The sequence below is a fragment of the Coptis chinensis genome, chromosome 8 (assembly GCF_015680905.1).
Source record: "Coptis chinensis isolate HL-2020 chromosome 8, ASM1568090v1, whole genome shotgun sequence".
NCBI classification, from domain to species: domain Eukaryota; kingdom Viridiplantae; phylum Streptophyta; class Magnoliopsida; order Ranunculales; family Ranunculaceae; genus Coptis; species Coptis chinensis.
The window spans coordinates 60,501,916-60,514,094 of record NC_141463.1 but is presented as its reverse complement, the minus strand read 5'-3'; the positions used below and the strand labels follow the sequence as shown (position 1 = coordinate 60,514,094).

Sequence of the window (12,179 nt, the reverse complement as noted above, 5' to 3'; positions counted from 1 at the left end):
TCGCGGAGTTGATCCTAGGAGTATAGGTCCTCAACTAAGCGAGACTTCGGAGGCTCTAAGCCCGTAAGCTCTTGAGAGCGTTACGCTTCGTGAGCATGTGTAGCCCCGAGTCTTTGCTCCCCGGGCTCGCGGAGTTTATCCTAGGAGTATAGGTCTTCAACTAGTGAGACTCGGAGGCTATGAGCCCGTAAGCTCTCGAGGCGTTTTGCTTCGGCCGAGAGCGTGTGTAGCCCCCGAGGCGTCTTTGCCTCGGAGGCGTTCGCGGAGTTGATCCTAGGAGTATAGGTCCTCAACTAGCGAGACTTCGGAGAGGCTCGAGCCGTAAGCTCTTGAGAGGCGTTACGCTTCACCGAGAGCGTGTGTAGCCCCCGGAGGCGTCTTTGCTCTAAAAGCGTTCTCGCGGAGTTGATCCTAGAGTATAGGTCCTCAACTAAGCGAGACTTCGGAGAGGCTATTAGCCCGTAAGCTCTAAAAGCCGTTAAGCGCGCGAAATTTTCCGCCCCGCACGCTTATCTGGGAGTGTACCATGCTGGATGTACTGTATAATAGGATGCATCCATGTTTGACTCATCTGATCTCCAGAGAGTGGGCACAGGTCACTGATCGCTAAGACATAGTCCGCTTGGTAAGCTGGTCGGTCGACCACTTCAATGGTCAGTTGTCTAGGGACACAGTTCGGTGTTTGAGTGGCCAGGTACGCTAAGCTATCTGCGCGTGGCGGTTTCTCGCCACGCAGAAAAAATGGTGTATCTTGTAGCTCTGCTGAAAGAAGGAAGTAAATCATTAACAACTTGAAGGTACTTGGAAAGGTTACCTTCGTTGGTAGTGTACTCTTTTGCGATCTGGCGAACAACCAGTTGCGAGTCACTAAAGATTTGGAGCTCCTTTACACCGAGTTGGATTGCCGCACGCAACCCTATTATTAATGCCTCGTACTCCGCTTCGTTATTGGAGGTTGCGAAGTCTATGCGAACTGCCTTTTCTATCATAGCTCCCTCGGGGGATACTAAAACGATTCGATACCATTTGCCTTGGGTTCTTTGGAACCATCAACGCGAGGGAGGGACGGTGTTTTATGTTTGCTTTTGTGGGAGGAAATCTGCGACGACCTGGTCCTTCTGCGACATGCGGGGGACGAAGTCCATGTGGTGCTCGCCCAACTCTACGGCCCATATCGCCATCCTAGTAGTCTTATTCTCCTTGTGAAGAATCCGCTTCAATGGAAGGTCGCTAAGTACTTTGATTGGATGAGCTTGGAAGTAAGGTCTGAATTTTCTTGCCGAGTATAATAAAGCAAGCACTGCTCTTTCAACGTGGGAATAATTCTTCTCGGCTGGAGTGAGCGTCTTACTTGTGAAGTAGATTGGCTTTTCTGAATTGTTTTCCTCTTTGAAGAGAACCGAACTGATGGCGAAGTCTGATACTACCAGATAGACCCCCAGTGTTTCTCCATCTATTGGTTTGGCTAAGACGGGAGGCGTTGTGAGGTATTCTTTGAGAGTGGAGAATGCTTGGTGACATTGATCGTTCCATGAGAACTGCTCGCCTTTTTTCAGGATATGTAGGAACGGTCGTCACTTGTCTGACGCTCTCGATATGAATCGGTTGAGTGCAGCGACCATGCCTGACAGCTTTTGTATCTGTTTCTTTGTTTGTGGGTCGGGCATGTCTAAGAATGCCCGGATTTGGTCTGGATTTGCTTCGATACCTCGCTGTGAGACCTGATATCCTAAAATTTTTTCGGAGGACGCTCCAAAGAGGCATTTCTCTGGGTTCAGCTTCATTCCTGTTCGGTGTAATCTAGAGAACGCTTGCTCAAGGTGGGTGAGGTGGTCGTCTGCTTTTTTGCTTTTGACGACCATGTCGTTTATGTAGACCTCCATGGTGTCACCGTTGTCCTGGAACATGTCAGTTACCAGTCGTTGATAAGTCGCCCCGGCGTTCTTGAGTCCGAACGGTAGAACGTTGTAGCAATAAATTCCTTGCTCAGTGATGAATGAGGTCTTCTCCTGATCTTCCTCAGCGAGTGGTATTTGGTTGTATCCACTGTATGCATCCATGAATGATAACAGCTCGTGCCCACAAGTCTGGTCGATTAGTCGGTCGATTCTAGGTAGTGGGAAGCTGTCTTTAGGTGTTTCTTGGTTGACGTTGGTGAAGTCGACGACAAAGCGGACTGCATCGCGTTCTTCTTTGAAGCGCCCACGATGTTTGCTACCCAATCTGGGTAATCGACCTTCCGGATGAAACCGACTTGCTTGAGTTTATCGATCTCATCGTTCACTGCTTTTTGAAAATGTAATGACAATCTTCTAGGTCATTGTCGAACTGGTTTGGCACCAGGGTTGACGTTTAACCTATGGCATGCAACGCTAGGATCTATACCGAATGCGTCGATATCACGACCAGTTTAACACATCTTTATTCATGGACAAAAAGTTTACAAGATGAGCTTTAAGTGTGGGGTCGAGGTTAGCCCCGACATAGACGAGTTTAGGGTTGTCTTACGTTCCCGTGATTCACTTGTCGCCTTTCTTGGTCGGTGTGGGGGACTGTGCTTTTTGAGTGCTCTCTGGAGGATTGCACTTTGTAGATGTTATGCTGGTCTGATGAGTGGCTGTAGTAGCTGTAGGAGTTGGAGCGTCTTCTGTGGTTACGACAATAGGGTCAGAAGTGACTTCTGTGGCCGTGACAATAGAAGCTGGAATGGTTTGCTGCAGCTGCACTGGTTGTATGAGAGCTGGCGGGGCGATCTTTAGGCTCTGCTTGCGCGGGATGCTCTCTACTGGGGCGACCTCTAGGATTTGTAATGTTGGGACAACTGCTGCCTTAGTGGAGCTCGGGATCTGGGCTGGTGAGAGGAAGTTCTTGTTGGAGCCCCCAGCGTTCTGCTTTGGTACGTTGGCTCTGACCTCGGCCACTAAGTTTTTGGCCATTGTATAGCTGGTGGGCTCGTTTCTGATGTTAATGGGGGATTCAGTGGTCTTGTTCGCTGCGATGATCTGGTTACAATGATAGGCCTCGAGCTGGTTGCTCGAAGCTCGGCATTCCTCTCGGGCGAGAAAAAGCGGATCACGATGCAATGTGGAAGGCACCGCTGCGCATTTGATGGATCCATCGTCGTCCCTAGAATAGCATTGTAGGGCGACTTGATATCGAGGATTTGAAAACGCGTGTTGAAGTTCGACCTTGTCTTCTCGGGCCCACCGAGATGGGGAGTATGATGTCTCCCATTGGGTCGGCCCTAGAACCATTGAATCCAAAGAGAGGCGCGATTGGGTCTATGAAGACCGATTTTGGCAGGTTCATCTCTTGGATGGTATGGTAGAACAAAATATCGCACGAGCTGCCAGGATCTATCAAAACTCGCTTGACGGTCCAATCGCTGATTTTGACGTGGACCATGAGTGCGTCGTTGTGCGGGAGGCAAACCTTGTTGAGGTCGGCCTCCGAGAAGGTAATATCTCCCCGACTGCGTCCCGAGCTGTGTGGTGCGGGTGCGCCCGGGAAAAGAAAAGTTGTAAACTTCATGATGAAGTAATAGCGCCTCTCTTTCTCTAGATGTGGAAACGAATCATCCCGAAGTGTGATCATGTGAATGGTTACGCGTATTCCCGACTTGTTGATTGGTTGGCGGACGATCTTGACGAGAGCGGTCACCGGGAATGTTCTCTCTTGTGAGGCGACTTTGGGACCTCCGATCGTTACGTCCGAGGTGGGGATCTACTTCGTACTCTGCGGGCCATGAGCTTGTGGCGCAGGTCGCCGTCGGGTATGTTGGTGTATTGCTTGATGTGTCCGGCTTCTATGAGATCCTGCAAGTAATGCTTGAGCCCCCAGCATACATCGGTCTCATGGCACCCAGCTCGGTGGAAGGCGATAGAGGGTCGGTCGGGCGATCGCGGTTGTGCGATCTTAGGTCGGTAGTAGGCAGCTCGTTTGATCTTCTCTAGTATGTAACTAGGAGATCTAGTGAGTACGGCGAATTCTCGGTCATTGCTCGCTTTGAGTTTGGAGGGCTGCCCTTATTGTCGGGGTCGTTTTTTAGAGGATGATGTTACCTCGTAAACTTCTCCTTCTTCTACTTCTTCTTCATCTTGGTTCTGATTTTTCAAACCTTCTTGTAACTTGATGTACCTATCAACTCGGCGCATACCGCCAACGCGTTCGGCCGTTCTTTTCGGGGAGTGATCCGGTGGCATGTTGCGTGTGTGAGGCAGGCGTTTGTGAAAGCCACCGCGGCGAATGACTCTTTGAGGCCACTCTCCATGGCTAATAGTTCGGTTTTGAACCGACTTAAGAAGGAGCGGAAGGTTTCCTCCTTGCCGAGTGCAAGCTGAAATAGTGAATTGAGATCGCCCTTCTTACGTCTGTTATGGACGTATTGGCTTCTGTAACGTGTCGGTGGTGTTGAAGTTTTTATCGAGTTGGCCTCGAGGGAGAAGAACCAGTTGAGTGGGCCATTTTTTAGACTAGCGGGAAATAGTCTGCAATGAAGGTGGTCAAACTCTAGTGCACTGTAGAGTGCTAGACTTTGAACATACCGAGCTATATCTTTGGCCGGGCATGTCGCCATCGCACATCGGGAACCGTGGTTGGACCCGAAATCACGGAGGAAATTTTTTGCGAAAATTTTTAAGCGACAAATGGAGATGCGCTGTAGGGTTTCGGCAAGATCTTTGCACTATCCGGGTGGAGTATTTCTTTACGCGCGATTTTTGTCGAGCCTTTGGCTCACTCGTTGATCTGTTGACTGACGTTGATGACGTCGTTCTCTGCGGTGGCACCTAGTGGGTTCTGTGTATCCACTTGTGCACGTAGTGTGACGTTTTCCTGCCTGAGCTGAGCTATTTGCTCGTTTACCGTCCCTAATTGTCCTGCTAACATGTGGAGTTGAGCTTCGAGGCTTGCCATGCTTCATGGGCTTGAGAGTTTTGGTTACGGATTTGTTTGGAAGTGGTTTGGTTTCTCAAGTAATCGAGACCACAGACGGCGCCAATGTAAATGTGTGATTTAGCTTTCCCTTACAAAGAGTCTATGGGAGACTGGAATGGGCTATTGGATGGACCGAGTTTGCCTACGTATCTTGCTCTTGGTTTTTTGTGGGGGAGAGCAGAATCAGGTATGGCGTAGTTCATAGGAGAGGTATTTATAGACATTGAGAGTGTATCCTTGCCCACCACGTGTAAAGGGTGTCCCAAATGAGGGGTGGAGATCAAGATAGCATGTGAGAACTGTCCTCATAGGTCTGCTGTAATGATGTGGAGTGTCAGTCTGTACAAGTAGCTTGCGGCAGTGACCAGTAGCTGACGGCCAAGATTTGTGCAAGTACATCTTTAGTCATGATTGCTACGGAAGGGTATCGAAGTCACTTCCTAAGCGTAGTTCGCGTGGTCTTTGCGACACAATGCAGTAGCGTTCTATTAGCTCATGGATGCGACCTGGATCCATAGGTCAATGCGTCATTTCCACCATGTTAGGCGCGTGCTGGATAGAGAATATCACTCCCCTCCATCTTTGTTGGCAGTTAGCATAGTTAATGACTTAAATGGGCAAATGGCTCTTCCCTACCCCCCTTGGTATTGTCATTTGTCAGAATACCTTGAAGGCTCTTAGCATGAATATGAAGTTTATGGAAGCCTGCGGCACCACTCATTGCTACAGAGAGACTAATACAGCTGCTGACTACCTAGCTAAATTTGCAAATGTAGATCTTGTAAGGGATCCCATCTTGTAATGTTTTTCTTTCCTCCTCTAGATGCTACACTTGTTGCAATTGCAACTGAAGTTGCTCCTCAAATTATCTATGTAAGCGTTCAATATATAAATGCAGATAATGCAGGTAACCCGTAGCTTTTCAAAAGCAAACAAGAAAACCTGATTTCTATGTACAAAGTTGGAGACTTGTCTCATAAGAAAAAAGGAACGCACAAAGTATTACAAATATGGACACGTACCTCCACCTTAAAGCAAGCTTGCAACTGACACTTAAAAAAAGTACTTTTATGTTGCGAAGGTGTTAAATGTGTGGAAAAGCCTTTCAATATTCTTCTACTGCCACCAGCAGTCGTACAAATAAACCTCCTCTATCTTCGTTCTGAAGTCTTAACTAACAAGAATAAAAAAACAAACGGTTTTAGCAAGTTTATGATCACATCGGATCAAGTACTGGACAAGTAGACATAGTACAAGTGCATGTGATGGGCATTTTCATCCAATAACAAAGTTTATTGTGGACATCGAGAACTTCCTGACGTATTTTGTACAGAAGATATACATAAAGAAGCATTCATACTTTCTTCGTTTTTTGGATCATGTAAAGAAGCATTGGTTATTTCAATCAAAGTTATTCAGGAATCTTCAGAGAAAAGCATCTAGTCCCCTCAACTCTCATCCAACCCTCAGCATGTCCTTACAAGCTTTGACTTCCAGTTTCGCCAACATAGAAAACCACCTTCTGTTACTTTTGAATCAACAACTCTTCTCTTCAAATTGGTTCCTTTTCGTTTTGCTTTCTCTGAAGCTTTGTTTGGATCCAGACTCCTTTCGATGACTTCAGGGGACCTAATTGTGTTCACGATTTCAATTTGTTTCACCAGTTGCAACACCTCACTCATCTTAGGGCGTGCCTTTGGATGTCGCATCAAACACTTTTTGGCCACAGCTGCAAGCTTTAGCACAGATTTAACGGAATACTTCCCTTGGAGCCTAGGATCGATTATTAGTTGGAACTTTTTTGTGTCTGATAAGAAAGGCTTTATCCACTCCATGAGCTTCTGTTCACTTTTTGGGCGGCTTCGGTCAAGTGGACGCCTGCCAGTGATGAGCTCATAAAGGAAGACTCCATAGCTCCATACATCACTCTTGATAGTGAGTCGTCCTGTTTGAATATATTCCGGAGCTGCATATCCAATAGTACCCACAACCTGGTTAAAGATTAGGAAATTGCATTATTTCCTCCACGAGCGCATTTATAAACCATGATAACTAGAATACAAGCTATAAAAAACTGTGCAGACTCATCTCATGAGATCTCTAAACCATAGGAGCAAGGGCTAAGCATAACTATACATCAGGGGATTGTTCAGGGCTCTGATAGCATAGTTTGTGGCTTCCAATCTACCTAGAAAACTATGTCAACTGGTTTAGAACAGAACTTCAGATTAGATGGTCAGTAACAGCAGCTTGGTCACTTTTTTTTTACTACAAATCCCACAACGAGCAAAAATTACAAAACATCACCTTATCTCAAGAATTTATGTAATCTGCTATTCTGCTTCACTAAATTCTATGGCTGAATAAAATGAAGCTTTGGATTCACAGCAGAAGATGGGAAAATTTATACAAAACTGTAACCTGACCAACCCCTCCTCTGCCCAGAGCTGAGGCTAGCAAGTTTAGTGCAATGATCTCTTAAAGCTACCAATACTGGATAAAGCAGTACATATATATCACTTAGCTATAGACAGGATAAACTGGACATACCGCTGTTGATACATGAGTTAATCCATCAGATGGACCCAGCCTGGCCAACCCGAAATCTGACAGCTTTGCATTCCACTGTTCATCCAAGAGGATGTTTGACGCCTTAAAATCTCTGAAGATGATCTGTGAAAAAACTCCAAAAAGAATTCGGTTTCTTTTAATACTAATTTCCTAAGGATGATGCCGTTCTAGCGACAGAAAGTGTAGCATGTAGTCAATCACAGATTAAAAGATGTGGTCTAAATTTACTGGATTTTCTTTATCGAAGTCAGCAAACCTCAAACATAATGTAGAATTACCACAATCTCCTACTAATAACATTACAAATTATAGTACCTTTTAGACAACTTGGGCATGGATTAAACCAAATAGACTAGAACCACCAAAGAAGATACAAGTACCTGGAAATCCATTTCTTCATGAAGATATACCAAGCCACATGCGGCATCCTGCGCTACTTTCAGTCTCATGTCCCATGGAAGAGGTGTTGAATACCTTGTTGACAAATGGTCCGCTACACTCCTATTCGGCATATACTCATAAACAAGAAGTCGCTGAATTCCTCTTTCATCATCTTCTGCACAATATCCCACTAACTTGACCAGATTTGGATGCTCAACCACCCCCAGGACATTTACTTCAGTAACCCATTCCTTGTGTCCCTATTTCACCAAAAAGAAAAGAACAAAAATTCAACAAATATAATAAGCTCGCCAAATAATAATATACCATATATGTCATTGAGTGAGAATCAACCCCAACAATTTCAGAGAAATACTTTATAAAGGAGTCTACAACATCAGCAGTAGTAGAGTTAATCCCTGAGTTGTCCTCCTCAGACCATATAGAGTTGTCATTAACTCTGCTTACGATGGAACTCTTAAAAAGTTAAATTCACCAGACATCCGAATATTAATTCATACTCTTTCCATTATGCTCTTTTTATCAAAAAAAAAGCAGTGGGATACACCATTAGCCTGGAGTAATGAAACTCAAGACAATGATTGGGAAAAGTTCATGAAGGGGAAATATAAAAAAAGCCCGCTGAATGGACAGACTACAAGTACTCTACAGTTCTACTGTATGGTTAGATATAATATGGACTCTGAGCAATGTGAAACAACTGCAATGGTGGGTCATTGGGAATTGGAAACGCACCAAGTTCAGGGTGATAATTGGTCAAATTGCAAAGCTATATATGAGTTCGTTAAGCTTGACAGAACGGTGTGGAAGGGTTGTAAAACAAAACTCAGCAGCTGCATTACAAGCAACCAATGGCACTTCAATGACCTAGTTTATAACATACTAGATAGGGCACGAATCAACACCATGCTACTAACACAACCTAATGAAAATGTGGATGATTTCAGAATCTGGCCCTATCAGTGAATAGCAACTTCAGTTACTTCTGCTGCTGAAGCATCAAACTAAGCATCCTAAACCCCATGGGCCAACTTCCTTTACACTGCTCATGTATGTCCAGGGGTGGCTGGTAGTGCTTGGAATAATTCTAATGGAGCAATGACATACAGTTGATCAGCTAAAGAGAATGAGCTTCATGATAGCATCACAGTGTTGCTTCTGCAAACAGGAGGAACAAGCACAAAATCACATCCTCTTCAGTGATAAATATGAAGTAAGATGCTGGTCATTTGTGGCTAATACCCTTCAGCTGAACTGCAGAATAAAGAGCTTCAACGACATATACTGAACATGTACAACAACAGAACTCCCTTGTGGTTGACATAATGAAGGCAACAGCCAGTAAGGCATTTATCCATTAGTGCTGATTTGGAAACGTACAAATATGATTATGTATGAAAAAAACAAGATTATTAGCTTCTCTTAGTTCAGCTCACAAATCAGAAGTGCTACACACAGAGCCTCTTACGGATGCATGGATCGGACAACTCCACTACTGATTTAGCATTGCTACATGGACTGAGAGTGCAGGGTAAACCAAGAAGAGCTCCTATAAGCCTAGAATGTTACAGGGTGGCATCACCTCAGGGAGTTATGGAAAGTGTACTGTGAGTTCCTCAAGACGTAATCCTGGGATTTTAGGCTGGGGTGCATTACTAAGCATCATCCTTTCCCAACAGCAGAGAACTAGTAACTAAAAGACTATAAGTAACTTCCTGGTTGGGATGGATGTACAGGCGCACAGCAGTTAGTTGACAACCACTTAAATGCTGGAGTCTTAAAAGCTAAAACAACAAATGGAAAGGGTGAATCCTACCTATGCTGATGGACATACAGTGACAAACTGAACATCTAGGCGTTCTCAAGGATTTTCTTCCCTGGAACGTGCCATTGATGGTGTCCCTGGCATGCTAACAACAACTACGTTACAACGTAGATCATTGGTCTTCAGAGGTCAAGAACACCAAAAGCTAACCAACCCCTGCTGCAAACCACCTTCACCATTTAATATATTGTTTAATGGTGCTTGAGCACCAAGCACCTTCATTGCTCTAGCGCCAGCAAGAACAACAATAAGTACATAGCACATTTCCAATTTAAAATCTACTCAAGTAATGTTACTGAGTACTTGAGTAGTACAGGAAGTCTTCTCATGCTTCCGATTCCTCTTATTTATTTATTCTTTGAAATCAGCAGCTGAGCGACATATTATATGCCTCTAACTGATACGTATAAATCCCGATTACTATAGCTCACTTAGCCAAAAAAAAAACCGATTACTACACATAGCATTTTCTTTAACAGTAAAGTCAAGAGGGTAACCTTGCCTGCAATCCTCTTCTGCCCAGCTGTTTAATAGCAACATCAACTTTGTTATGTGGATCAGCTGTGCTCCTTATTGTCCCCTTATAAACACACCCAAATCCCCCCTCGCCTATCATGACTGAGCGACTGAAATTCTTAGAGGCTGTCTTGAGCTCAGAGAATGTAAACACTCTAAGATTGTTGGGTCTTTGAGAGATACTTAGAAACGAGGTCCTCCCTGAGGATTCCACAATCATGTCTGAAATATTCTGAGAACTAAATTCCGAAGCAGATCTCCTTGCCTCCTGATCAATTGATGTAGAATTGGAGGAAATAACAGACATTGACTTTAAAGTTTTCGGTTCATCCTTCTTCTCTCGATTAGAAAAAGGGAAACACTTCATAGCTACCCCCATAACACAAAATCACAGCTTTCGAAATTGAGAGAACCTCGATACCAAGTAACCTACATTAATTAAAGCACCATAAGATTGGAACCAGAGACATATATCTTCACAAAGAAATGACAATTATTTGTTCTTAACAGATATAAGAAACCAGAATCATTCCTTTTGTGACAGCTTAAGAAGAATCTTTCTGTTTTCTCAAAGGTTTCAATTCTTTCTTAATAAAATGATCAAGGTTTTGACTTGAATTAGTTATCTGCTACATTAACAACAGAATAATCATAAACAGCTGTAAGAATCTTTTAAGGAAACGAAGTCTTAAAATTGCTGGTACCAGCAAAAAAATTCATAAATAATAAAACGTGATTCAACATTTGATCCGAATGACTTAAAATCTATACATTACTAAGAAGACTATTGCTTGCAAGCGCTTTTGAACATCGTACCAGATTCTTTACTATTAGGCCAGGGGAGAATCCGCACAACTTCAGGGGGAAATGGAAATTCTGGAAAGCAAGCAATAATGTGTAGAGTTTACAACCATGTACAAGTATTGAAAAGAAATCAAGGTGATACAAAAATTGTACTGCATACAAATAACGAAGTTTAAACAAAAAAAAAAGGTTTATCTACAACTTAGAAAAACTACAAAGGCAACTACCATTTATATCACTACTGATTCAACAATTGTTTGGATCATCGTCTCGATCACTAAAGATTTAACAATATATACGCTAGTGAAAAACATATGATCTTGTGACCATGCTTGTATATCAATAGAATCACACCTAAGCTACTAAGTACTAACCGTACTAAGCACAACTACAGACAAACAGATTATGTCTACAGACAAACAGATTATGTATATGCTTCTTTATGATGAAGAAGAACAGACTGACCTTCACCTTATTAGCTACTTCTAAGGTTCGAGAAACGCGTCGAGTCAAGTTCTAGACCCAAAACTAAGTAGCTCATAGTTGTGGAGGTTTTAAAAGGAACTCAAAAATGCCAAAAAAGAGTAGAGTAATAGAGAATCCATGAGACAACGAGCATTCCATGACGTAAAGAGAAAAAGTCATTACACGCTAACTTAATATCAGATTACCAACACCAACATGGAAAAGCAAAAGAAACAACAAACAGACATACGTGTGGAAACAGGAAAAGTGGAAAGTGTCAGTGTCCACCATGACTTTATGTTTTTATCAATCAAGTCTTAGAAACATCAGACTTGAAGTGTCAGTTCAAATTTTTGGGTTCCAAGAGAAAAGCAATTTGCCTACCACTTTATGGACAAATCCACCAAAATGGGAACAGACACGATATATAGCGAAAATTTCACAGTTTAAGAATTAGCACATAGCGTCTGTATATTTGCATGCCGGTGTGTTTGCTAGAAATTCAAAAGGCGGTAATAATTAAAGATTTCAAGCTATATGATAATCAATTGAACGTTGGAAATCCACTTTGGAGTTTGGACAAATGATTGTGGAAATCCGTATATGAAATACGGATTTAGTCCAATAGTCCCCTCAGTTGTCAGTTATCTATCTATTCTTA

General features: G+C 43.4%; 1 protein-coding gene across 8 annotated transcripts; it reads right to left on the bottom strand.

Moving 5' to 3' along the window:
• Nucleotides 1–5,988: 5,988 nt before the first annotated feature.
• On the bottom strand, nucleotides 5,989–11,682 carry LOC147482247 (serine/threonine-protein kinase PCRK1-like). Of its 8 annotated transcripts, none has more exons than XM_086576563.1 (6): nucleotides 11,519–11,682; nucleotides 11,066–11,125; nucleotides 10,236–10,678; nucleotides 7,887–8,147; nucleotides 7,486–7,608; nucleotides 5,989–6,926 (listed from the first exon to the last, which is right to left on the bottom strand). In XM_086576563.1, exons 3-6 carry the CDS (start codon nucleotides 10,626–10,628, stop codon nucleotides 6,402–6,404), a joined length of 1,302 nt encoding a protein of 433 aa, XP_086432689.1. In that variant the 5' UTR covers nucleotides 10,629–10,678; nucleotides 11,066–11,125; nucleotides 11,519–11,682; the 3' UTR covers nucleotides 5,989–6,401. The 8 variants fall into 8 exon arrangements, with proteins under 8 accessions (XP_086432689.1, XP_086432690.1, XP_086432691.1 ...); XM_086576564.1 differs by having other exon boundaries at nucleotides 11,525–11,682; XM_086576565.1 differs by lacking the exon at nucleotides 11,519–11,682 and adding an exon at nucleotides 11,281–11,510.
• Between the last annotated feature and the right edge of the window lie 497 nt (nucleotides 11,683–12,179).